A 21,786-nucleotide genomic window follows, 5' to 3' on the forward strand; every position below is an offset into this window, starting at 1 on the left:
CCAATAATTGTCAAGCAGCATCTATTTATGCCCAAACCCACAACGGTGCAGGTCTCTGCTAAGGTTGCCAATTTGGTAAATGCCTACATGTTGCCAAGACCATCAACCACCCGTGAATGTTGCTTTGCACTTTTGCGGCCACTTGTTTTTGTGTCTCTGCGCATGAGTGGAGACTTCTGCTCTCTCGCTTCCACTCGCTCTGACTCTGGTCAAGCGGTACAGAGGGAGAGACGCGTGTCGCAGCCCGTGAGAATTTTCCACATTCAATTTTCCGTTTGCCGTAGTTTCACAAGTGAAAAATTCGTCGCTGCAGCAGCAAAAACTCTGCAGCAAAAAACTAAGAAACAAATAAGCAAAGAAAACGCAGGAAAAACCAAAGAAAAGTGCAGTTGGAAAAACGTTTGCATAAGCTGAGGCGTGAAAAGTGTTTCAGCAGGCAGGCAGAAACAGCAAAGATTTTTCCAGCATTTTCAAGGACTCCCCGCAGCAGCAGTGGCAGCGGCAGCGGCAGCGAGTGGGTGTACCTGGAGCCAGCGTGTGTGTGTACCCGCTGAGAGAGAGAGTGTGTGTGTGTGTGTGTGTGTGTGTGTGTGTGTGGTGCAATAAATACAAATGGCGTAATTGCGTCTTTGCAATGTACATTGCTGGCATCAAGGATTCGAGTCAAAAGAAGACGCTAGGACTCCAACAGGAGCCGGAGGAGGAGACTCGAGCGAGAGCTAGCCAGAAGCAGCAGCGGACGGAGGAGGAGGCTCGCCGCACTAGCGAGTGCCCCTGCCGCCTGCCGACAACATGGATGAATGCGACAACCCCGTCGTCGTCACATTAGCCGCACAACACGGGGAGGTGGAGCAGCAGTCAGCGAATATCAATGATAAGAAGGCATTGCAGGAAGAAACAGATACAGCAGCAGCAGCAGCAGCAGCAGCAGCAGCAGAGACAGAGACAGAGGAGGAGCACGAGCACGAGGAGGCCGCACTAAACGCAGAAGTTGAGGCAGTCATCATGGTAAAGCCTGCTAGCTAAGCCCTTTGTGTGCCCTGTAGCTAATACCATTTAGCACGAGTATTTTTAGTTGCTGTCTGAGTCACGAAAGCACCCACAGATCCACCCACAATCACAGCTTTTGTCTTGAGTTTTTCCCTTTGTCTAGCTGCGGCATCTGTTGACCCCATTTGCTGCCTTTCATTTTGTAATCGCTTTTTATGCCATGCAGGGCCAGGCGGAGAGCAAGAAGCATGGCGGCAAGTCGCAGCGTCGCCAGCTAAATGGCAATGGCAACACCACACAGGACATGTCGCAGGACTCGCTACAGCAATCGCTGCCGCCACACACCAAAGGCACCGCCATGTCCTTTGGCTTTCGCAAGAAGCTCAATGGTACGCCCAAAAAGCTAAAGAAAATGCTGGAAAACCAAACCAATTGCCACGCGGCAACAGACACAAAGGACGACAATGGCAATGCGCGTAAGTTGCCTGATTTTAATTAATTTTTTGGACACAATTTAACAATCATTGGACACGACAGCGCCCATTCACTTTGAGAAAGTGGGCGCCGCAGCTGCAACTTCCTCGGTGGCGGGCCAGCGCTTTGGCTATAGAGGAGGCCCAGCGCCGCCCAGACCCGCCTCCACGGGCTTGTATGGCAACAGCGAGGAGTCCGCAGAGAATGCCCAAAACAATAACAACAACAATCAAGGAGGAGGAGGAGGAGGAGGAGCAGCTGCCAGCAGCACGCCGCTGGTTAGCAATTGTAAGTACAACGAAATCAAAGGAAAAACTTGAGTTCCATGAACAACTTTTGCCTGCGCCTAGTGAAACGTCGCTCCAAGAGCGCACATGCCGGACGCAGCAGCGGCGATGGTGGAGAGCCCAAAATAGCACAGCCCAAGACGCTCACATTCAATCTGAATCAGAACACAACCATTGAGTACCAGCGGCGGCAGTTCTTTGGGGAGATTGCAGATGACGCCACGGGAACTGCACGCGGCACACAGGGGCGCTGCAACTACAACAATTTGGCCAGCATGCACGCGAATGTCATGTGAGTCAGGGGCAATGTCTGCCACTGCCTTTAGCTAATCCTCAAACTGCTCTCTCTCTCTCTGCCCGCCACAGTGTACGCCCCACGCCGCGTCTCACGCCCGCCAGCTTTGCCAAATTTACGCTGCAAACGGTGAGCCTGCCGCGGCCCGAGTATCCCGTGGCCATCAGCCTGACGGCCACCACACCCACCACCCCGAGCAGCAGCGTGCAGTCGCCGGTGCCCAGCCACTCGACGGGTGCCAGGGCCAAGGATATTTGCAGCAGTTCGCATTTGCGGCAGCATCCACTGACCTCGGTGCATGTGCAGCCCACACAGGCGCAGCAGCAGCGGCAACTCGACCAGAAGAGCGTCAAGCAGCTGACCAACAACTCCACGCGGCGCGGGTTCTCGGGCAGTCGTGAGATTAGCGCCGATTCGGGCATTGCCAGCCTGGACATGGCCTTGGATTCGGGCAGCTCGGGCAGCAGTTCGGCGGGCTCCAAGCGCAGTCGCAGTCGGCCCAGGAATCTGCAGATGGTGATGAGCGGCAGGCACACATTCGAGGTCAAGGATGTGGATGATCCGCCCTCGAGCGAGTCCAACTCCTTTGTGGAGCCACTGGCGCTGCCCAAGCTGCCCACAGATGGCAGTCAGGCGGTGCCGCTGCCTCTACTGGGGCTGGTGCGCTCCAACACGGTGCTGAGTCGTGAGAGCTACGAGCGGCGGCAGCAGGAGGAGCAGCAGCAGCAGCAGCAGCAGCAGCAGCCAGCGGAGAGCAAGCCCAAGCCCAAGCCCAGTGGCTCCGATGAGAGCGAGAGCGTGGACGAGGAGAAGCTCTATTTGGACTCATCCACCTCCGAGAAGAGCGCCAAGCAGCAGAGTCACTCCTCCGTGTCGAGTTCGTGGCGCTGCCAGTCGTTGGCTGGGGAATCCCTCGCCGCCATGGACTGCAGCAGCATGAGCATCAGCGACAGTCAGGCGCCAGAAGTTGGCAGAGAAAACGACAGGGAGGAGGACATGTCCCTCGGCCTAGACGAGATTAGTCTCAACCCAACGGACATGCCTTTCAGCACAATTTGTGAGTAGCTTTTGGGTGGAATCTTCCTTCCTCTAAGTAATATCTTTCCCCTCCTTTAGCTTCTATGACGGAGCCACCCACTCCAGCAAAGCTGGAGCCACTCAACATGCAGCTGGTGGACAATCGCGAGGCATCGCCTCGTCCACGCTCCTTCAACAATGCGCTCAACGAGTCCAAGTTCGCGGAGCTGGCGCTGGCCAGCAGCAGCTGCCTCCTGCTGGACGATGAGACCTCGCCCACGGACAGCCTGGTGAGCAGCACCGAGGACTCGGAGGAGGCGGCCAGCGGCAAGCTCAAGAAGCACAAACTCAACGAGGAGCGGCAGCAGAAGGACATCGACATCGACATTGACATTGATGAGATCTCGCCGCTGCTCGAACTGGAGTTGGACACGGGCTGCGGCAGTCCCGTCTCCCCCGGCACGCCCACACATGCCTCGCACTCGCTGTCCCTGGGCTCGGACTGTGGCAATCTGATCGATGACGAGATCGCCGATCAGCCGGCGCTGCTGTGCAACAGCGAGGCGCACGAGCTGGCCACCGATACGCCAACGCTGATGGAAACGCACACGGGATCGCTGCGCTCGCTGAAGAGTCAGTCGAAGGCACGCACCGCCCTGCAGCAGGCCATCGAGTTGAGTCTGCGCACGCCCATGGCCGTGCGGCAAGCGGTGCTGGATCGTGCCGAGTCGCTGGACACGCTCTCGCCCTGCGAGTCCATCTGCTCCGACGATCTCATGATGGACTTTGACATGAACAGCAGCGTGGACTCCATTGATCACATGGCGCCCGTGTCGGGTCGCAGTCGCAGTGGCTCGGATCTGCATCGCATTGGCGTCGAAATGGATTCCGCGCAGGCAGAAGCCGAGGCTGAGCTGCTCTCCGAGATGGAACGCAATGGCAGCGATGTCATGAAGGAGCTCAATTCGCTGCTGCGCGGCCGGCGGCAGCGTGGTGGCGCCAGGGAGCGCATCAGGTGAGTGTTCCTCCCCCCCCCACCACCGCAAAACCCACTACCCAAACGTAACGGAACTGTGGCTAATGGAATCGTGATGCTTTGTGCTCGCTCTCTTTGCCGGCACTTGGCTGGCAGCCAACGAGCGTCCGTCCGAATTATTATTAAGTGCACTCTCCACTCTCCACTCTCCACTCCACTTCACTCTCCACTCCACTCTCTTCCCTGTCCCGTTTCCACTTGATTCTGCATGGCGCTGTGGTCTGGCAAAGTCACTGAGTAAATCAATCAGCAGCCTCCTCTGCCGCTCCTACTCTTTTTTTCGCTCTCTTTCTATCTTTGGTTGCTAGACTTCCGCCGGCCGGCAAGCGATTAACCCTAGAAAGGCGAATCTTTCCGAATGTGACTTTGGGTACTAATAATGAAATAATTTATTGTATAATATTTGGCGGATGAAAATGATTTTAAATTATTATGCAAATATTTTCTACGATTATCATTATGCATATTTGTTTTGGATAAATTATCTTTACCCTTGTTCTTCCTAGTGTTAATTTTCACCGTCACAGCCAGACATGCATATTCCTTAATTAATTCATTACCAAAGTAAACAGCAACATCATCAGCACACAACTCACACAGCGCCGTATTTGCTTGCCCTTAGCGACGCCCTGGGGTTAAGCAAATGCAATTGGATTTCTTGCCGACTCAGAGCTTAGGCATCGCTCCACGCCATCGGGGCACGCCCTTTTGCCAATGCATTTGTAATGGGAAAATGGAAATTGAAATTGAAATTAGCCCAAAATTAGACAGACAGACAGACAGACCTCAGTGGGACAGGTTGGAGCAGTGAAATAAAGCACCGCAATGATTGCAGTTATTTCTGTGTGTGTGTGTGTGTGTGTGTGTTTGTGTTTGCTCAAAAGGTTACTCCATTCCAACCATTCCCAGTGCCAGTTCCCGTTGCACCATGCACAAAGGAGGGGAGAGAGGACAACTCTGTGTGGGCCACAAGCAAAGCCAAGACCGAAACCAAAGGCAACGGCACTTGGCATTTTGCAGCAATTGTCTTTGGATTGGATCCCTCTTTCGCGCTCTCTCTCGCTCTGCAGGGGAGCCTGCTCCGGTCCGGGGGCCTGGCCAAATCGTGGTCGTAGTTAAGATAACATTTTGACTTTGGCCTGAGACTTGATGGCGAGTGCCGCATTCTTTTGTCATGGCAACGGCAAAGCAAAGGCAACAACAACAACAACAACAACAACAACGGCAACCGGCAACGGCACGACATCCACGACAACCCATCGACGGAGTCGTTTGCTGGCTCTGGCCTAAAAGTTGGAAAAACTTTATTGCGCCCCGCCATGCCATGCCAGGCCATGCCATTGCCATGTGCACTGGAAGGAAAAATCAATTGTCTGGCAGTGGAGGGGGATGGGGGAGGAGGGATACTGATACTCGCATGAACCTGTTTTCTCCCAGCCAAGAGCCAAATAACTGCAAAAATGCCGCTGGCCTTCTCAGGTTTTTTTTTTGTTTGTATTATTTTTTGTTTAGTTGTTGTCGTGCCTGCACATGCGTCGGGACATTGGCTTTCCCTGCTTGCCACTTGCCACTGGACTTTCCTTGGCACTCACTCACCATGCAGCATGCAGCATGCACCATGCGATCCGATCCGATCCGTTACACGTATTAGAAGGCGCTCCAACCTAAGGCCATAAATAAACAGCTGCGCAGAATCCATTCAGCGGCAAGCCACTCGATAATCCACCAGTCCAAGCAGTCCCCAGAGCTCATATGCAAAATCTTATGAGAGCCCACACTTGTGGCTTAACCTTGAGACTGTGCCAGGCATGAGTCACTCTCGCGACCCGCTCACCCGGCTCACACAACTGCTGAGTAAGCCATCGCCTCAACAGACTCAATCGCCCATGATCATCGGCTCTCCACTCTCAGCCACAAAGTGCAGTGAAGGCAAAAAAAAGAATAAAAAAAGTTCCATTGTGATCGCTGGCGTTGCAGCCGGAATGTGGAAATAAATATTGTGGCTGTTGCCATTGTCTGTCTGTCCGCCCAGGAGAGCTTTCTTTTCTAACGGAGATACATAGAAGCAGACAAGACCAGACCAGACCAGACCAAACCACACTACTTGCCCACACATTCTTGCACTGCTTGCTTTATCTCTTGCTGCTGCTGCTGCTGTTGCGTTGCTTGCCGGAACGTGGTGGCAACGAAACATTGGTAACAACAGCAACCAAAGCACCGTGGCGCGGAAGGTGGATTTTGTGTGTAAATGGAAGAGAGGAACAAAGCTTTCGGAATAGCAGGAGTATGAGTTTTTGAATCGAATAAGATTGCAGTGTTAAAAAAATATATGTGGAAATATTTGCAGCACATATTGTAATTTCTGCCACAACAATTTTTACTGCTCGCTTCTCCTCTTTGTGCCACTGTAGCCGCAATGCTGTTTCGTATCACTACCATTCCACACCGTTCCCATTAGCTCCACACTGGGGCTCGCTGGCTGTCTGGCTGTCTGGCTCCAACTTCAACCAACTTCGATACCAACTTCAACTTTAGTATTAAACAAGATCTCAAAGCGCGCGGTTTCACTTCGGAACGGTACGGATTCCTTCGGCTCAGCTCAGTCTCGTCTCTGTAGAATAATAAATTAAGCTCGTACTTTGTTGTGAGACCCAAACCCTAACCCTCTCGGGCAACAATCGGCTTGTGGTTCTGCTCAATCAATTCAATCTGATTGTGTGTACAAATTGTGCAAGAAACGTTGTGCGAAGAGCGCGTGGGAGCCCCGCAGCATTAATTGCGTTGTTAATAACCAAAAAGAAGCGAGGGAGAGAGGCACATAACAAAGAGCAGCAACCCAAAACAAGAGCCAGTGACCGCAGAGCCAGGCGGTTGGTGTTTTTTTTTTTGGCATTCGTCGCCTCTATCGATACGCACCGCTGCGTCTTTCATGCACAGACAAGAGCTTCAACGTTTATAACAAAAGACAAGCCGCGGGCACAAGTGTCAATGGAACAGGCCAACCATCCATAAAAGAAATCATTCCACTTAGGCTGGAACTGCGACGGCGACTCGGATTCGGCTTCGGACTCTGGCTCTCAAGTGAGTAAAAGGTAGAGGGAAAGATATTCAAACCCCCAACGGCAATGTGGTAGCCAAAGTGGGTGATGATTTCCGCTCTAAGCGTTGCGTAATTTGATATGCAACCCGGTGGCAAGTGGCAGGGGTTCGTTCAGCTGTGTGGAGCACACAATGTGAATGAACGAATGACGCTGGAAAGTGTGTCACATGCAAATGCAGAGCGAAGCGGTGGCAACCTTTTTTGGTAAATCTTTGTTGGAATTTGATGCCATAAACGTAACAATTACAGATATCAGCTATACACACACAAACACACTCGCACACCATTCCATTTGGTAGCTGCTTTGGCCCCTTTTATGGCTTTGAAAGCCACTTCAAGTTCAGTTGCATTTTGCGGCGCGTTCAGGTTTAGCCGGGGCCCACGGATTCGGTTGCCATCTTCCCGCTGCTGGCTGGCATGCATAATTCAACAGAGAAGAACATTTGCCACACACAGAAATCCAAGCCAGAGACATAAGCTGGCCATACGGCAAGAATCCCAAGCCCCATCGAGTGCAAATACAAAGATACAGATAGGCTGCTGCTGCTGCTGTCTCGGCTGCTACCTACCTAACTACCGGTCTGTCTGTCTGTCTGTCTTGGAAGCCAAAAGGGGGGATGGCTTCCATCGTTGATCATCTGCGGGAACTGCGCGCTGTGGCATGCCACAGATACACACTGTCGGATGCCCATCTCGAGACTCGTCTCTCTCCCTGTCTCCATGTGTGAGAATGTTGCTTATTTCTTTATTTTTTATGGCCATTACCATTACTGGCGTTACGTGCTCTACCCCCATCCATCCATCCATCATTCCCCACCATCCTGCATTTCGCTCTAATGAAGCTGCCTTTCCATTTCCATTTCCTTTTTCCTCTTCATTTATGCAAGCAAAACTTTTGTCTGTCTTCAAAGGTCTACGGACTCATCATTCCCTTTTGCATTAAACATCCCAACCATTCCGCTTGATAAAGATCTCTGCATGCGCGCTCTCTCACTCTCTTTCTCCCTCTCTTTATTTCCATCTCCACCTCTGACTCCTCTCTGACAAATGACGTTTTGTCGCACAAATTGATAAGTGCCGTTAGGAAGTGGAAGTTCGAGTAGTGCATGTCAACGCCTCTGCCTCTGCCGATGTTACCGCCAGCCAATGTTCCACTGATTGCCGCATGATTGTTATTGTGATTGCTTGTCATTGTTGTCCGTTAGCAGTAGGCAGTTGGCTCTTACCTGTTCGCGGTTAACAGTTGCAGTCACCGCCACACAGCGCTACTGACAGCGGTAGCAGCTACGGGCAGCCGTACAGTTGTCCAAGTTAGCGACAGTTGCCGTTGGCTGTAGCGCACGCGTGGAGTCATCACAAAATGAGACAGATAAATGCAGACACACAAATGCACATACACAGATGTGGGGTGCAGGCAGGTGCGTAGACTAGAGGGGGAGCAACTTAGAAACTGCCACGAGATCGATCTGCTTGAACGCAGTTTTTGTTTCATTTCTAAATGGGCATTCCTCGCTCTTTGTGTGCCAATAAAACTGCACTTAAATATTCCATTAAATATGATATCCTCCCCTTTTGGCCATACCTCTGCTCTGTATATGTTTGTTTAAGTTTAATGCTGTGTTAATGAAGCTGTGGAAAATGCATTTGTTGCTGCTGTTGCCACCTGCTGCTGCAATGACGAGCATTTTGTCGTCTGACAATGGCTTTTTGTTTTCTTTCCAGTGCGAAATATCCGGCGCTGCTTAGACGAGTAACATTGAAAGAATGAATGCGAGCAGGGCGGAGTGGAGAGTGTAGATAATGAGTAGAGCAGAGTGTGGAGAGTGGAGTGGAGAATGGAGTGTGTATTGTAGCTCTTTGAGTTGTGCAAAATACTCGCATTGTTTTGACTTGAGTGGATCTCCTACCTCGCCACCTCATGCTTGATTGCTGCATTCATATTCATAGTTTTTCAAACTGCACCCATGGTGCTCGTACAAAACAACATAAAGTTGGCGTGCGAAAAATACCCAAAAACAAAAACATTTGGAATATTTGTATGTCTCTCTCTCTGTGTGTGTGTTCGAGCTCTTTATGTGTGTGTTTGTGTTTATGATTTGGACACACACTAATGTAAAATGTAAACTATAATTGCTTTTTGTTTGGCAAGCCAGCCACGAGTTGTATCCATTTGATCTTTTTTTGCTTGGGTTACTTGTACAACAAAATTGAACAAAAAACCGAAAAGCATAAACCAAAAACCACAACAAAGTGCAGGCTCCAATGCGCCTCCATGGGATTATGCAATTCCGCGCTGATTGTTGAAGTTTTATTGATATTTAATTAGTTTGATTACGAGCTGTACTAATGAATGAGTTAAGGCTGCGTTTGCGGGCTCAAACTTCAATTTATTAATTAATTAAAATGATGATACAGTGGACCTACCCATAGCTATGCCACCCGCTGGGAATTCCAGTGTATTATTTATGCCACCGAAACCGCCCGTTGAAGCGCTGTCCATTTGCTATAGAAGAAGGCAACTTTCAGCCATAAAGAATCACACTTTCATCTGCTGCCGAGCTCTACCGAAACTTCAATTTGCTTATGCCCCAGATTCCCAGCAAGCAATTTCCATGGTATTTCGTGGAGCAAAAAAAGCAACAACATAAAAAATTCACTAAAACAAAAGAGTTATTTGCAAAAATTCCAAAAGTCTGTGCCAGTTTCTGTCTGCAGCGACGACCACTTTTGCTTTCCTCAAATTGGTTTTATTTTCTTGTGGGAAATTCATTCGTGAGCTGCTCGAATTAATTTCATTTTCTTAATGGAAATGGATACGCCAGCTCCAGCGGCAAATGAAATATCCATGATGGAGCTACGAATTATTATGAAGACAAAAAGCCCATTAACCTTTGGTCAGGGTCTGGGTCGGACTTTGCGATTGGAGCATCGAAAAACTATCAAATGAATGAATGAATTTTTGGCCTTTTGGCTGGCATTAATAGCTGTACGTTTTTCAACAGTTTGTATAAATTATGCCGTGAAATTTTTGAACATTGCGCGCATGTTCCCTACTCCCCCCCCTTGGAGCTACAACTCCAAGTGCACGCAACAGTTGCCTCGCGACTTTCACTATCCACCAGCTGAAGCAGCAGCAATAGTGCCTCTCGGATTTGTTTGCAGCAGCAGCCAGCATTCATGTCAAACTTATCTTAATGGCCCATTGACAACTGCCTTCGCCTGTGCCCTCATCAATGGCATTCACTTTCATTGCGGCCACGTTAATTGAAAGTGCACTAAACTAATTAAAAGGCAGAAAAAAGGGTACGTAGCCAACACCCCAAAGAGTGTGTTAGTGCTGCATAACTCGTCAAAGTCTCCACAAACAGCTGTTCGGGTATCTGCGCATGTCCCGATTGTGTCATTTGCCACCACAACACACAACAAAACACAAAGCAAACAACATGGACGAGGAGCTGGCTGTAAATTCCTAGCTAGAAATAGAAATTGGATTTGTGGAACAATGTCCGAGGCGGCGGATACTTCCAGCAAATTGTCGCCCAAGGGTGTGCGTCGGGTACGCACCGATCTGAAGACATCGGAGAATGTGTTCCTGGGCAGCGTTAGACCTCCACGAAAAACCTCACCCATGGCCATCAAGGGCCACCATCAGCATCAGTATCAGCATCGTCATCATCATTATTGTCACTGTGCGCCACCGTTTGTGGCAAGCAGTGCGCCGCAGCCAAACGAAACATATCAACATCTCAGGTGGTGGCAAGACACTCCCTAGACTGCCTCAAGGTCCTTTCTGAGTCATTCCGTTGCTCATGCTTGTGCCTCTTTTCAGCGCCCAACTGCCAGCGCGTGCCACGCGGCTGCTCAATCGTTCGCGGCTGCAGGACCAGCAGCAGCTGACGGGCCACGACTCGGACAACAGCCTGCGGTCAAGCCACAGCGGCGGAGCTGCAGCGGCAGTGCGCAAACGGAGCACGGCCAATTCACGCGCCTCCACGGCCTCATCCACGTCCAGTCTGCCGCGCCAGCGACAGCCACAGAGGCAGCAGCAGCAGCAGCAGCAGCAACCAGGTGGTGGCACTGCCTCGGGTGGCTGTGGCCTAAGGGTGCGCGGTTTGGGTAGCGGCGAGCTGCACAGCTCATCGGACGACCTGATGTTGTATGACAAGTCATTCCGGAATGCCATGATCCAGGATGTGCTGCAGTTCAAGAAGCAGCTGCTGCGACTGCGGCGCATTCTACAAGAGGTGAGTAAGGCATCCTCCCAATAGCTGTTTATGAATTTTCGTTTTCCATTTCATTCATGGCACACAACACACTTTACCATCCACACACTTGCACGAACCACTTAGGAGACTGATTTTGATTTGAAAAGGGTACGTTATGAGCTCTATTTCGTGCATAATTTCATTCGGGGGAATACTTTTATGCCTGGCAGCCTTCATTGACTCTCTCATGGTTCACTTCTCTTGCAGACGGAAACCCTGAATCCATTTGAGAATGATAATCTACAATTGTTTGCCGCCTGTGGGCTGGATAGCAAGCAGCTGAACGACATCGATTTGGCCAGCCTCACCTCGTCCACGACGGAGGATCCCTTGCAGGAGTTAACGGATCTACGTAGACAGGTGGTTTACCTTCAGGTATTTGCACGTTTTTTGCATTTCGTTCGCCCGATTAGATCACTGGAAAAGACAACAAAACAAACAAGAAACTAAAACAAAAGCAGGACACGCTCATACTATAAATATTTCTATTGCTGTTGTTGTTGTTAAATGTTTATTAGATACATGGAAACATATCCATGTGGCATGTACAAATATTCAGCAGAAATACTCAATATATAATCAAACTTTCTGCTTATTAGATTATCTACTCGTAAACGTACTTTTACATTCTTCACTTTGATTTTGCAAACACAGAAAACACACACAGAAAAATGCCACAAAAGTCTTGCTGTTGTTGTGTTTGATTCATGGATAAATATGCTTTGATTGATGCACACAATCAAAGCATGACTATCCAAATCTCAGATATATTAATGCCTAGCAAATTTATAATCGTCTAGCTATGATTTTGTTTACTCTCTTCTGGCTTAGTTCTTGTATTTGCCTAGTGACCTTCAATGACTCGCTACACAACACTGAACATCTCATTAACGTTTCTCTCTCTTCTCTTGTTTGTCTCTTGCGGTTTGGCAGGGTCAAGTCGATGATCGTGATCGCACCATACGCCTGCAGCGCGATCTCATTGAACAATTGGAGGCCGAGAAGCGGCTGCAACAGGTTGCTGGCAGCAGCAGCGACGCTGCCAACAAGGAGCTCATCAGCATGGCCACCCAAACGGAGCGGGTAAGCAAAACACACAGCACACACACACACACACACACCACACCCACACTCTAAGTGTTGCACAACAACAACAATTGACTAACCACATTCTGTCGTATGTATTTCTATTTTCAATTCCCAATACGGATTCCACTTTCACAGACACGACCACTTGCCATTGGTGCGGAGGGTTTGTCCAGGTAGGCCATACAACCATTCCAGACATTTATGTTTGTTTCCAGCTATCTTTCGATTTTCTATTTACAATCATTGGTTTATATTTGTGTGTAATTTTGTGTGTTATTTGTTGCTATTTGAGTGTTGCAATTTTTGTTGGCTTTTCATCAGAGACCACAAAAGCCGCAGGCTGTGGGCCGCAGCTTAACAAAACTTATACAAAATGCTGCCAGATGTTGCTGTTTGCTGCTGCTTAATGTTGGCTTGCAGTCTCGGTTTCGGCGTTCAGCTTCAAGGTCCGTTGGTGGCATGCAAATCAGCTCGTAGCCTGGCCACTTTCCTGCCGCCTGTTGACGTTAATGGCAACAAATTGCAATTGGAGCAGTCTAATTAGACGGCCAGTAGCTCAAAGCAACAGCAGCAGCTGGAATTTCATTTTCTTTTTTGACTAACAATAGACCGACCCACTTGAGACGCTAAGCGGAGAGCCTTAAACCCATGATTAACCAATGTGAACCTCTCTTACTCTCTTACACTCTCTAATGCCTGCCATGGAATACACAACACTTATAACTAACATTTAACAACACTCTTTACCCGCCACACAATAATGCAATCATTTATAGACTACAATTTGGGGAGCCGCCACAGGTATTAATTTGTGACTTCATTCTAGCCATCATTGTGCTCTGTGCCATTAATTTGTTATGTATCCTACACCTAAGCTATAACTGTCGAGATAATTGTAATCAATGCACCAACTAAAACCTAAAACTAAGCTTTAAACTAATCCAATATAAATGCATAGCCAGTAGCTAATTGTTTAAGCAGTTAAGTTGTTAGTGAAATTGTTACTGAAAATTTAACACTGTTTGTGAAACATTTTAATTGCATGCGGCAATTAAATAGAGTCCCAAGGTAAAGCAAACTAAACCCAAACAAAAGGCGCGGAGAGGAGCAGCAGGAGCAGTCCCTCCCACTTCTCTCTGCGCTTCGTAGACAACTATTTGTGGCATTACCAAACACTAACAAATTCTTGAAAATCAGCTGTAAACAATCATTAATTCGGTTCCTCTCTGTTCGCAGAAGTAAGCCCGAATATACCAGTTATACGACACACTTTCCGATGCTCCACTTGCACGACTCCACGCTGGCCGCCACCACCATCATACGCCATCACCAGCAGCAGCATCACCAGGAGGAGAAGGAGAAGGAGCAGTGTCCTACCCTCAGCCAGACCCGCCGCCACACCATCATCTCCACGACGTTGACAAACTACAATCAGCAGCTGGCTGCAGCTGCCACCTATCCGAGCACGCCGCGACGCGCTTCCATTGGCTGGGACACGCCGGCAGAAGCCTCCAACAGCTATAAGCCAGTGCGTATAACATTGATCGGGGATCCCCTGCCTCTACCGCTGCAGAATGGCAGCTTTAAGTCAGCGTCAAAGTCCTCCTCATCGCTTTCGTTGCCGGGTTCCGCCGCGCAGAATGGGGTCAAGATGCGGTATCCGAATGGCTGCCAGAGCGCCAAAATGAAGGCGAGCAATGGACAGCACTATCAGCCGTTGTACAACAGCAACAAGATGACAAGCCCAACCGTAACTATAGTCTGATTTAGAAACCAGGATAGCCAGGATAACCCAACAAAACCCACACACAAAATTAAATATTTGCATAATCTTCGATATAACTTGAATATTAATCCGTATATCCTTTCGCTTGAAAACATTAAAGTAAGATCAGATCCGATGCTGGCTACGTTGTTTGGCTTCCAATTTGGGCAAGATTTGCAGAGCCGCCTCCAGAGTTAAACAAAAGCACAAAATATAGAAACAGAAACCTGTGCGATTAGTGGAATACTTATATTATATTATACTAAACTATTATATTATATTAGATGTTTAATCTTAAACAGTACTTAAAGCAGTTCGTAGTGGAAACCAACTTTTAATTGTTAATTTTGTTGCCTAAGTTTTAGTCTAAGTTCTAGGGGAGATTTTTCTCTGTCTGGTTTTACCTTCCCTGTATTTTTGTATATTATCAACAAGAAAATAACTCACACACAATCATGCATCTATTTTTTTCTTCCTCCAAGAGCACAATAAACATAAATAAACGTAAAGTAATTATTCAAAAATAATAAAAACTTCTTATGTAAACCCAAAATATTATAAATGTAAAAGTTATAGAAATTATCTATCAATAGAGAAATATAAACAAAAGATTATAGCAGTGCGTGTGCGTGTGTTTCGTTTCCATCATTCCTCCGCCTACACACACTCGCTCAGACGGAACGTCACTCAGCTGTGTGTAGTGTCCGGCCCCTGAGCACAATGACGCGCCAAACCGGCTTGGACAGTGGCTCTTCCTCTCTCTCGCTCTCTCTCTCTCTCTGTTTAAACTGGATTTGCATTCCCCACTTTGCATTCTGCGGTTGTTCTTATCAACGCTTGAATGGGAGCTTTGGTTTTCAGTTGTGGCCAAACTGTGTAGCAGGAATGTTGGTGAATGCCAATTGGGTTCTGACTGTGCTGTGGCTCTGCTGCAGGGGCTTCCCACCGGTCGGGGCTGTACCCTGCCAGCCGCTGGCCTGGCGTAGCTTCGAGTGTCGTGAGTTGTCCAGTCTGCAGGATCTGCTCGGGGTAGGGGGTGCCGACAACTGGCACTCACTGGCAGTGCATAATGAACGCACAGAACTGGAACTAGACTCGGGTAAGAGGCGCATGAAACCCACACACACATACATAAGTATCATCCCATTCCATTTTCCCGCAGACACAACCCTCCAGTTGTTGTCCAATCTTTCCGACTTGGATCTATCTGCCGTGCAGCAACTAAATCTACGCACTCGCGGCTTCTCCTCGCTGCCCAATTTGCGGCACTTGAACATCAGCGGCTGCGGTCTGGCCGAGCTTCGTGGCAGCCACTTTGCGGCTGAGTCAGCGCTGCAGCAGCTCGATGCCAGCCACAATCGCCTGGAGCTGCTCACAAAGGACGTTCTTCGCAATCTACGCAAATTGATTTATGCCAATTTCTCACACAATGCGCTGACCGACTGTGAGCTGCCCCACTTGCCGCTGCTCAATCGCCTGGAACTTGGCCACAATCGGCTGGTTAATGTCAGCTTCGGGGTCTGTCCGCAGTTGCAGCAGCTGCTGCTCCAGGGGAATCGCCTCGCACAGGTGAGTCAGCAGAAACTGAAACGAACGCATCCGCCTGTCATTTGTGTGCTTAGGTGTGGGATTTGATCTAGTCAACGGCCCATGATGGCACTTCGCCTGGCGAGTTACACAATTATACTAAGAATCAAACCCAAGCCTCACTTTCTGTCTAAACTTTCCCTTGGCAGTTGCATGTGAGCGCTTTTCGCGGTCTGCATGGTCTGCTGGAGCTGCAGCTCAGTGGCAACGGACTGTCACTTATTGCCCAGGAAACCTTTCTGCCGCTCAATCAGCTGCGAGTGCTGAATCTCTCCCACAATGCACTCGACGCGCTGCGACCCAATGTGTTTGGAGCGGCTCAAAACTTTGTGCTGAATCTGCAGCAGCTGGATCTGGCTGCGAATCGCATACGCCTGCTGTTCGACAATCAATTCAGGGTGCTGCCACGACTGCAGCTATTGGATTTGTCCCGGAACAGCATTGCCAGCCTGAGCGGCGGTCACTTTGTGGGTTTGGGCTCGCTGCGCAAGCTTTATCTGCAGTCCAACGATATATTGGAGATCAAGCCGGATGCATTTGCGGCACTGCCCAACCTGGACACGCTGGATCTGTCGCACAACAGCCTGGAGTACTTCGAGGAGCAGGCCTTTGGTGGCAACACCATGACGCGACTGCGCAGGCTCAACCTGAATGCCAATCGTCTGAAGCGCCTGCATCCGCTGGCCTTCTCCTCGCTGCCCTACCTCGAGTACCTAAGGCTGGGGCACAACGAACTGGCCAGCCTGGACGTGCGCATGTTTGCACCCATGCGGCATCTGCAGAAACTTCATTTGGGTCACAATGCGCTGGAGGAGATCACCAGCGATGTCATGGACTGCCTGAGCAGCGTCATGGAGCTGCTCATCGATCACAACAGACTCACATATCTGAGTGCTGGCAACGACACCTTTCCCAGCCTGAATCGCATTGCCATTGAGGGGAATCCCTGGCAGTGCAGCTGCTTCGTGGAGCTGCAGCAGTGGCTGACCGCCAAGCGCGTGACGTACCTGCGCGAGAACACGGGCTACTACAAGGGCGAGCGACCGCTTTGTGTCATCACAGCGGTGGATTATTGTATACGCAACTTGCAGGCTGCACGACGCCAGAATGTGCACGCAGAGTTCGATGAGGTGGAGCAGGCGGACACGGATGAGAACGATGCCAGTGTAGCGGCAGACTGAAAGAGTAAACTTAAGCAGCAAGAGGGTATCACAAAACAAAGGAAGATTAATTTTGTAGACAGCTTCCATTTATCATGAACTAAACGACAACTTCATAGAGAATGTTTCTCAGACACGGAGCCTTGCATTGCGTGTGGTGTAGATATATGATGTATCATCGTGCGGGTTGTGGTTGTGTCTCGACTGTGTTTAAATGTACAATTTAGCAACTAAAAACTCGAGTCGTTTAGGCGGTCTTGACGCGCTGAGCAAGGGCGCTCAGATCGGCAATGCACTTGTTGAGTGTCTCCTTCTCCTGCTGGGGCGAGATGCTGGCCAGCACATTGCTGGTGATCCAGTTGACCATGTGCTTCTGGCTGAGACGACGCTCAACGTGACGGCACTCCACCTGGTAGTCCAAGCGACGCTTGACCTCCGAGTACACGTTCATGGCACGCTCGCGGAATGCGGCCTCCAGCTGCAAGGCAATGTTCTCCTTCTTGGCATCCATCAGGAGCAAGGCACCATCGGCGCGCCATTGCTCCTTCTTCTCAGCCTCGATGGCATCGGCCAGAACCTTGAGCTCGCCCTCGCGGCCCTCCTTCCACTCGTTTTCGATTTTCTACAGCGGGAATTAGGGGATTAGCTACCATTGGAGAAGCTTTATATGTGATTCTCTGTGACTTACATCGATCTCACCATCAGCCCACTTGGCAATCACTGGGCCGAGCTTCTTCACAGCAATAATGGCCATGATGCCCAGCGACAGACCGCTGTAGTATTCGTGCTCCATGACGTAAATCTCCTTGGAGCACAGGTAGGTGATCAAACCCACGCCGAATGTGTAGGGACCGGTGACACCGGTCTTGTTGTAGAAGAACTGGAACCACTCCTCTGGCACAAAGCCCAGGCGCACCTTGCCGGGATGTTCGGGACGCTGGCGACGCTCGATGGAGCCGCTGCCAGACTGAGCAGCTGCGGCAGCAGCCGACCGAGTGGCAGCCACGGTCAGTGGGCGCTGGGCTGCAAGGCATTAGAGACCAAAATAATTAGTTTCTTTATATTGTTATGTTTACCACTGCCAAGAATGTGTTTGCAAAAACTTATACATAATTCTACGTTTGCACTGGGAGGTGGGTGATGGTGATTACATAAACCACGATGTCCGTCGTTTTTTGCGGTGCCGTAACAATTTTCACGGTCGCGTGCCGCAGCTTATTATGTACACAGCGATTAAGCTATACTTTGTCGCGACATTTGCGGTTGTTTTGCACTATTTCTGGGGTTTACCTGTAAGTAGGGCAGCTCTGGAGAACATTTTTTGGCTGTTTCGACGAATTTGCTAAAATTGAATCGCCTATGACAGATGACAGCAGTGTGACCGCTGAATTATCAATATACCGCAAAACTCCAAATATATATCTAAATATACGGTCTCATATTTAAAATATACCGTAGTTTTATGTCACATTACTCGATTTTGATGTTCTATTTGGTATTACTAGCTATTTAGGTGTCTCAGCGCTAAAACTATAATTTTATCCGATTGATAAGTCAATTCTCCACAAGATTAGCATACAACGTTACGCTAGTGGGAATGAAATGGAGGGATATTGTTGCGATGAACATTTTGCGGTAGCCCCACAGATATACTAAAACATATATAAACATATTACCTAAACCTCCCTCTTTTAAGCAATAAATATGTGTATTTCCATTCCAGTCCATTCATGTTCATAATTTCAATATTTTCTTGTTCACAAAATTGGAAATGATCGAAGCACACAAAAATATCGGTAAATGGAGCGAGCAAGCTTGAATTGGCGTCGTGTCGTTTCCCAGCACAGCTTTCGAGACTTTTTTTACCGCACTGTTTCTGTAGGCGGTGTATTCAAAAATGCACATCATACATATAACTTATTTCATTTCATAACTTTACAAGTTTTTATTTTAAAAATATTACAATTTGCTAAATAAATTGTGCCTAAAATAATATGAATTAGCTGCGAAACAAGTTGCATTAAAATACTTTTACAAAATACTATAGAAACAGCGAACAGAACAGAGTTTTGAAAGGGTGTTTGTGTTTGTGTTGTTGTTGGGTTGTTTATGCTTCGATGCTACATATTAGGATACATAGTACATTCGTTACTCGTTCTCAGTTCAAAGCTATTTTCGTGCAGATTCCATAAATTAAGCATTAAAGCGTAAGCATCTTTGTTGTGTTTTTGTCGCTAAACTAAATGACTGTCTTGTGCGTGGAACTTAAGAAACAAACAAAAAATACAAAAATTATAAACGGAAACATACATGCATACATACTACACATACACACATTAAATGTAGTACATGGAATATGTGTCCAAACAGAAAGTATCAAAACATAAATCACTTGCGCGCACAGTTGCAATAAAAACTATTTACAGCAGCGAACAAATATCATTTAAAACGTAATAATACACATACATATACTAGATCAAATTATTATCTTTACATCTTTCAACTTATATGCTCAACTCTTGTTCTTCTCTCTTTTCTTTGTTGTGTTTTTGTTTTGTTTTGTTGTATAAAAACGAAATGATCTGCAGGAGGTATTCATGCCTAACATTTATAATGAAGGTGTGTAGGTGTGTAGGTGTGTGTCTGTGTGCTATTATTTATATATATATGTTCTTGTATGTGCTGAGTAGCATGACATAACATAATGAATGCTATGCAACCACTCAAAATCAGAATTAAAATTGTTTTTGTGACTCGGAAGAATGCCGTTTTTGTGTGTGTGTGTGGCTTGTGTCAGTCCTGTGGCTCATTCAATAAAGTTGAAGCGCATCAGCAGCTTGTGGTAGAACCAACGCACCACCTGCTGCACACGAGAGCCCATCCACGCACAGAGTGTGCTGGTGTGACGCACCTTGGAGGCGTAGTGCTTGATGTGATCTGTGTGGCAGAGAGTTAAGAGGGCAACCAAAAGTACAGCGAACAAACAGGCAATAAAGTAAAAGCATTTTGAAAAAGGATATAATAGTGTCCAAGGTGGATGGCCGCCGTTTATGTAGTTCACGTAGGTGAAGCCGTCCTTGCCCTTGCCCCTGATGTTGTAGTAGTAGGGCAGGAACGAGTGTAGCGTGAATCTGCAAGAGGAATGTGGCGTTAATAAGCGGCAGACACGCAAGCTCTATACTGTGTCCCTGGGGAAGGGTTTACCTTCGCTTTTCATAGAAAAATATGGCAGGTTGGTTGGTGGTCAGCGTATGCAGGAAGATTGCCTTCACCGAGTGTCGTTCGACCGTCGTCAGGTGGTTCATGAGGGCATCCAGCAGCAGCGATCCGATCCCATTGCGTCGATGCGATCGATGCACGCCCAGGGACAGTATGTAGCCAACGTCCGCGGTGCGACCCATCGAGTCGGGCAATATACCCTTGTCCTGCATTGGAAAACCGCTCAGCCTGGTGTACAATTCATCACTATCACTCATATTGGCTATTACCTCCTTATTGACATTTCGGTACGGTTTGATTTCGGCAACGATTAAACCAATTATGGCCAGATTATATACAGCTGCCAGCGCAAAGAAGCGCGTGCTTGAGGTAATATCCTCATACCATGAGAGTGGATAGTCAATTGGAAACCATTCTTGGCACAGTTGCCGCACCTGCAACGTATAGATGGACAGAGATTTATCTTTCGCTTTCATTTACACACTCAAAATTGTGTCACTCACCTCGGTCAGGTCATCGGGCACCAGGAATCTTAGCTGTACGTCGTTGGCGGAGCATAGAGGGACATGCTCACAGTCCACGCGTGTAATATCGTTGCTGGGCGGCGCATTGTGTTTGTTGTAGCTGATCCAAGGCCCCCCAAAAAACCACAAAATAAATGATAATTTCATGATATGTGAGTATTAGTTGTCGCCGATTTCACTTGCATAATACGAGCTGCGACGAGTGTGCGACGAGTGGAGGTGTCGTTGCGTTGCGGTGCGGCGCGGCGCGGCGCGGCGCGGGCTAGCCATCAATAGATAAACAAAGCTCAATTCGACGGAAGCCGCGCCACAGAGCGCAACAACACCAACGTAGTAATCTGATTCTTGGGCTCAGTGTGTGGACTGCGTGCGACCCCATTTAGGGACTTTGCTGATGATGACTATGCACACCGAATAGTCATCTACTTATACTCACAGTGTAAATTGTGCCATCCTAGTGTAACTGTGGGTGCTCCGCTGCTGCTGCTCTGTCCAATTAGACCAATTATGTCCATTGGTTGCAGCACCGCCACGACCACGACCACCGACCACCGACTGAACAGGTTAAGCGCGGAATATCGTCGCTCACCCAATAAGCATACGGAGTGGGATTGGTTTGACTTGGTTTGGTTAAGGTTTTGGGTGCGTGTTTGCGGTGTGTGCGCCTAATTGATTTTAATTAAAATTTACATTCGTCTTCGGGGAGCGAACTAGAAACCACTTGCTCACGGGCGATTCGTTTCGTTTCGATTCTACTGCTTGCTGGCAACCAGCTGAATCTCCGTTATAATGTTACCCAAATCGTTCTGCTGCACTTCTGTGGCATGCCGCTGCTGGTGCCCGCCTGGTCAAATGCCGCATTCCATTAGGAAATGCTCCATTTCGTTTATTTTATTCGCCACAAGAATTAACAAAAACAAAACACCAGCAGAATTCGATAACAGCACAAGTCGACGACACGGTCATCGATATGTTAAA

General features: G+C 48.4%; 4 protein-coding genes across 15 annotated transcripts; 2 read left to right on the top strand and 2 right to left on the bottom strand.

Annotated features, from left to right (window-relative positions):
* Nucleotides 1-611: 611 nt before the first annotated feature.
* LOC117589350 (ubiquitin carboxyl-terminal hydrolase 36-like) lies at nt 612-14,869 on the top strand. Of its 9 annotated transcripts, XM_034281230.1 has the most exons (14): nt 612-1,008; nt 1,217-1,466; nt 1,528-1,752; nt 1,815-2,043; nt 2,118-3,103; nt 3,163-4,078; nt 11,029-11,443; nt 11,549-11,572; nt 11,672-11,839; nt 12,398-12,547; nt 12,689-12,726; nt 13,330-13,354; nt 13,613-13,621; nt 13,790-13,924. In XM_034281230.1, exons 1-14 carry the CDS (start codon nt 793-795, stop codon nt 13,793-13,795), a joined length of 3,657 nt encoding a protein of 1,218 aa, XP_034137121.1. In that variant the 5' UTR covers nt 612-792; the 3' UTR covers nt 13,796-13,924. The 9 variants fall into 9 exon arrangements, with proteins under 9 accessions (XP_034137121.1, XP_034137122.1, XP_034137123.1 ...); XM_034281231.1 differs by lacking the exon at nt 13,613-13,621; XM_034281232.1 differs by lacking the exon at nt 11,549-11,572 and having other exon boundaries at nt 11,672-11,824.
* Nucleotides 12,754-18,499, bottom strand: LOC117589380 (ATP synthase subunit b, mitochondrial). 2 transcript variants are annotated; one of them, XM_034281295.1, is made up of 3 exons: nt 18,356-18,499; nt 17,754-18,088; nt 12,754-12,783 (listed from the first exon to the last, which is right to left on the bottom strand). In XM_034281295.1, the coding sequence occupies exons 1-3, from the start codon at nt 18,381-18,383 to the stop codon at nt 12,769-12,771; spliced, it is 378 nt and encodes a 125-aa protein (XP_034137186.1). In that variant the 5' UTR covers nt 18,384-18,499; the 3' UTR covers nt 12,754-12,768. The 2 variants fall into 2 exon arrangements, with proteins under 2 accessions (XP_034137186.1, XP_034137185.1); XM_034281294.1 differs by lacking the exon at nt 12,754-12,783 and adding an exon at nt 17,162-17,687 and having other exon boundaries at nt 18,356-18,498.
* On the top strand, nt 15,166-17,183 carry LOC117589363 (insulin-like growth factor-binding protein complex acid labile subunit). Its single transcript, XM_034281265.1, has 3 exons — nt 15,166-15,417; nt 15,481-15,887; nt 16,055-17,183. Exons 1-3 carry the CDS (start codon nt 15,204-15,206, stop codon nt 17,084-17,086), a joined length of 1,653 nt encoding a protein of 550 aa, XP_034137156.1. The 5' UTR covers nt 15,166-15,203; the 3' UTR covers nt 17,087-17,183.
* Nucleotides 18,500-19,281: 782 nt separating the features above from the next.
* Nucleotides 19,282-21,751, bottom strand: LOC117589378 (N-alpha-acetyltransferase 60). Of its 3 annotated transcripts, none has more exons than XM_034281291.1 (6): nt 21,538-21,751; nt 21,245-21,473; nt 20,788-20,908; nt 20,270-20,718; nt 20,086-20,196; nt 19,282-20,004 (listed from the first exon to the last, which is right to left on the bottom strand). In XM_034281291.1, the coding sequence occupies exons 2-6, from the start codon at nt 21,259-21,261 to the stop codon at nt 19,872-19,874; spliced, it is 831 nt and encodes a 276-aa protein (XP_034137182.1). In that variant the 5' UTR covers nt 21,262-21,473; nt 21,538-21,751; the 3' UTR covers nt 19,282-19,871. The 3 variants fall into 3 exon arrangements, with proteins under 3 accessions (XP_034137182.1, XP_034137183.1, XP_034137181.1); XM_034281292.1 differs by having other exon boundaries at nt 20,270-20,490; nt 20,554-20,718; nt 21,245-21,749; XM_034281290.1 differs by having other exon boundaries at nt 21,245-21,751.
* Between the last annotated feature and the right edge of the window lie 35 nt (nt 21,752-21,786).

Source organism: Drosophila guanche, unplaced genomic scaffold (genome assembly GCF_900245975.1).
Source record: "Drosophila guanche unplaced genomic scaffold, DGUA_6, whole genome shotgun sequence".
NCBI lineage: Eukaryota > Metazoa > Arthropoda > Insecta > Diptera > Drosophilidae > Drosophila > Drosophila guanche.

Bases quoted from the DNA above. Each gene is read 5' to 3' on its own strand.
- LOC117589350 (XM_034281225.1), top strand. From the start codon at position 793: ATGGATGAATGCGACAACCCCGTCGTCGTCACATTAGCCGCACAACAC. The intron at 3,104-3,162 runs GTGAGTAGCTTT...CCCCTCCTTTAG, and splicing joins CATGCCTTTCAGCACAATTT to CTTCTATGACGGAGCCACCC. The intron at 12,727-13,789 runs GTAGGCCATACA...CTCTGTTCGCAG, and splicing joins GGTGCGGAGGGTTTGTCCAG to AAGTAAGCCCGAATATACCA.
- LOC117589363 (XM_034281265.1), top strand. From the start codon at position 15,204: ATGTTGGTGAATGCCAATTGGGTTCTGACTGTGCTGTGGCTCTGCTGC. The intron at 15,418-15,480 runs GTAAGAGGCGCA...ATTTTCCCGCAG, and splicing joins AGAACTGGAACTAGACTCGG to ACACAACCCTCCAGTTGTTG. The intron at 15,888-16,054 runs GTGAGTCAGCAG...TTCCCTTGGCAG, and splicing joins AGGGGAATCGCCTCGCACAG to TTGCATGTGAGCGCTTTTCG.
- LOC117589380 (XM_034281294.1), bottom strand. From the start codon at position 18,383: ATGTTCTCCAGAGCTGCCCTACTTACAG. The intron at 18,089-18,355 runs GTAAACCCCAGA...AATGCCTTGCAG, and splicing joins CAGAGCTGCCCTACTTACAG to CCCAGCGCCCACTGACCGTG. The intron at 17,688-17,753 runs GTAAGTCACAGA...TTCCCGCTGTAG, and splicing joins GGGCTGATGGTGAGATCGAT to AAAATCGAAAACGAGTGGAA.
- LOC117589378 (XM_034281291.1), bottom strand. The intron at 20,197-20,269 runs GTAAACCCTTCC...TTCCTCTTGCAG, and splicing joins TTTTTCTATGAAAAGCGAAG to ATTCACGCTACACTCGTTCC. The intron at 20,005-20,085 runs ATATCCTTTTTC...TCTCTGCCACAC, and splicing joins CATCCACCTTGGACACTATT to AGATCACATCAAGCACTACG.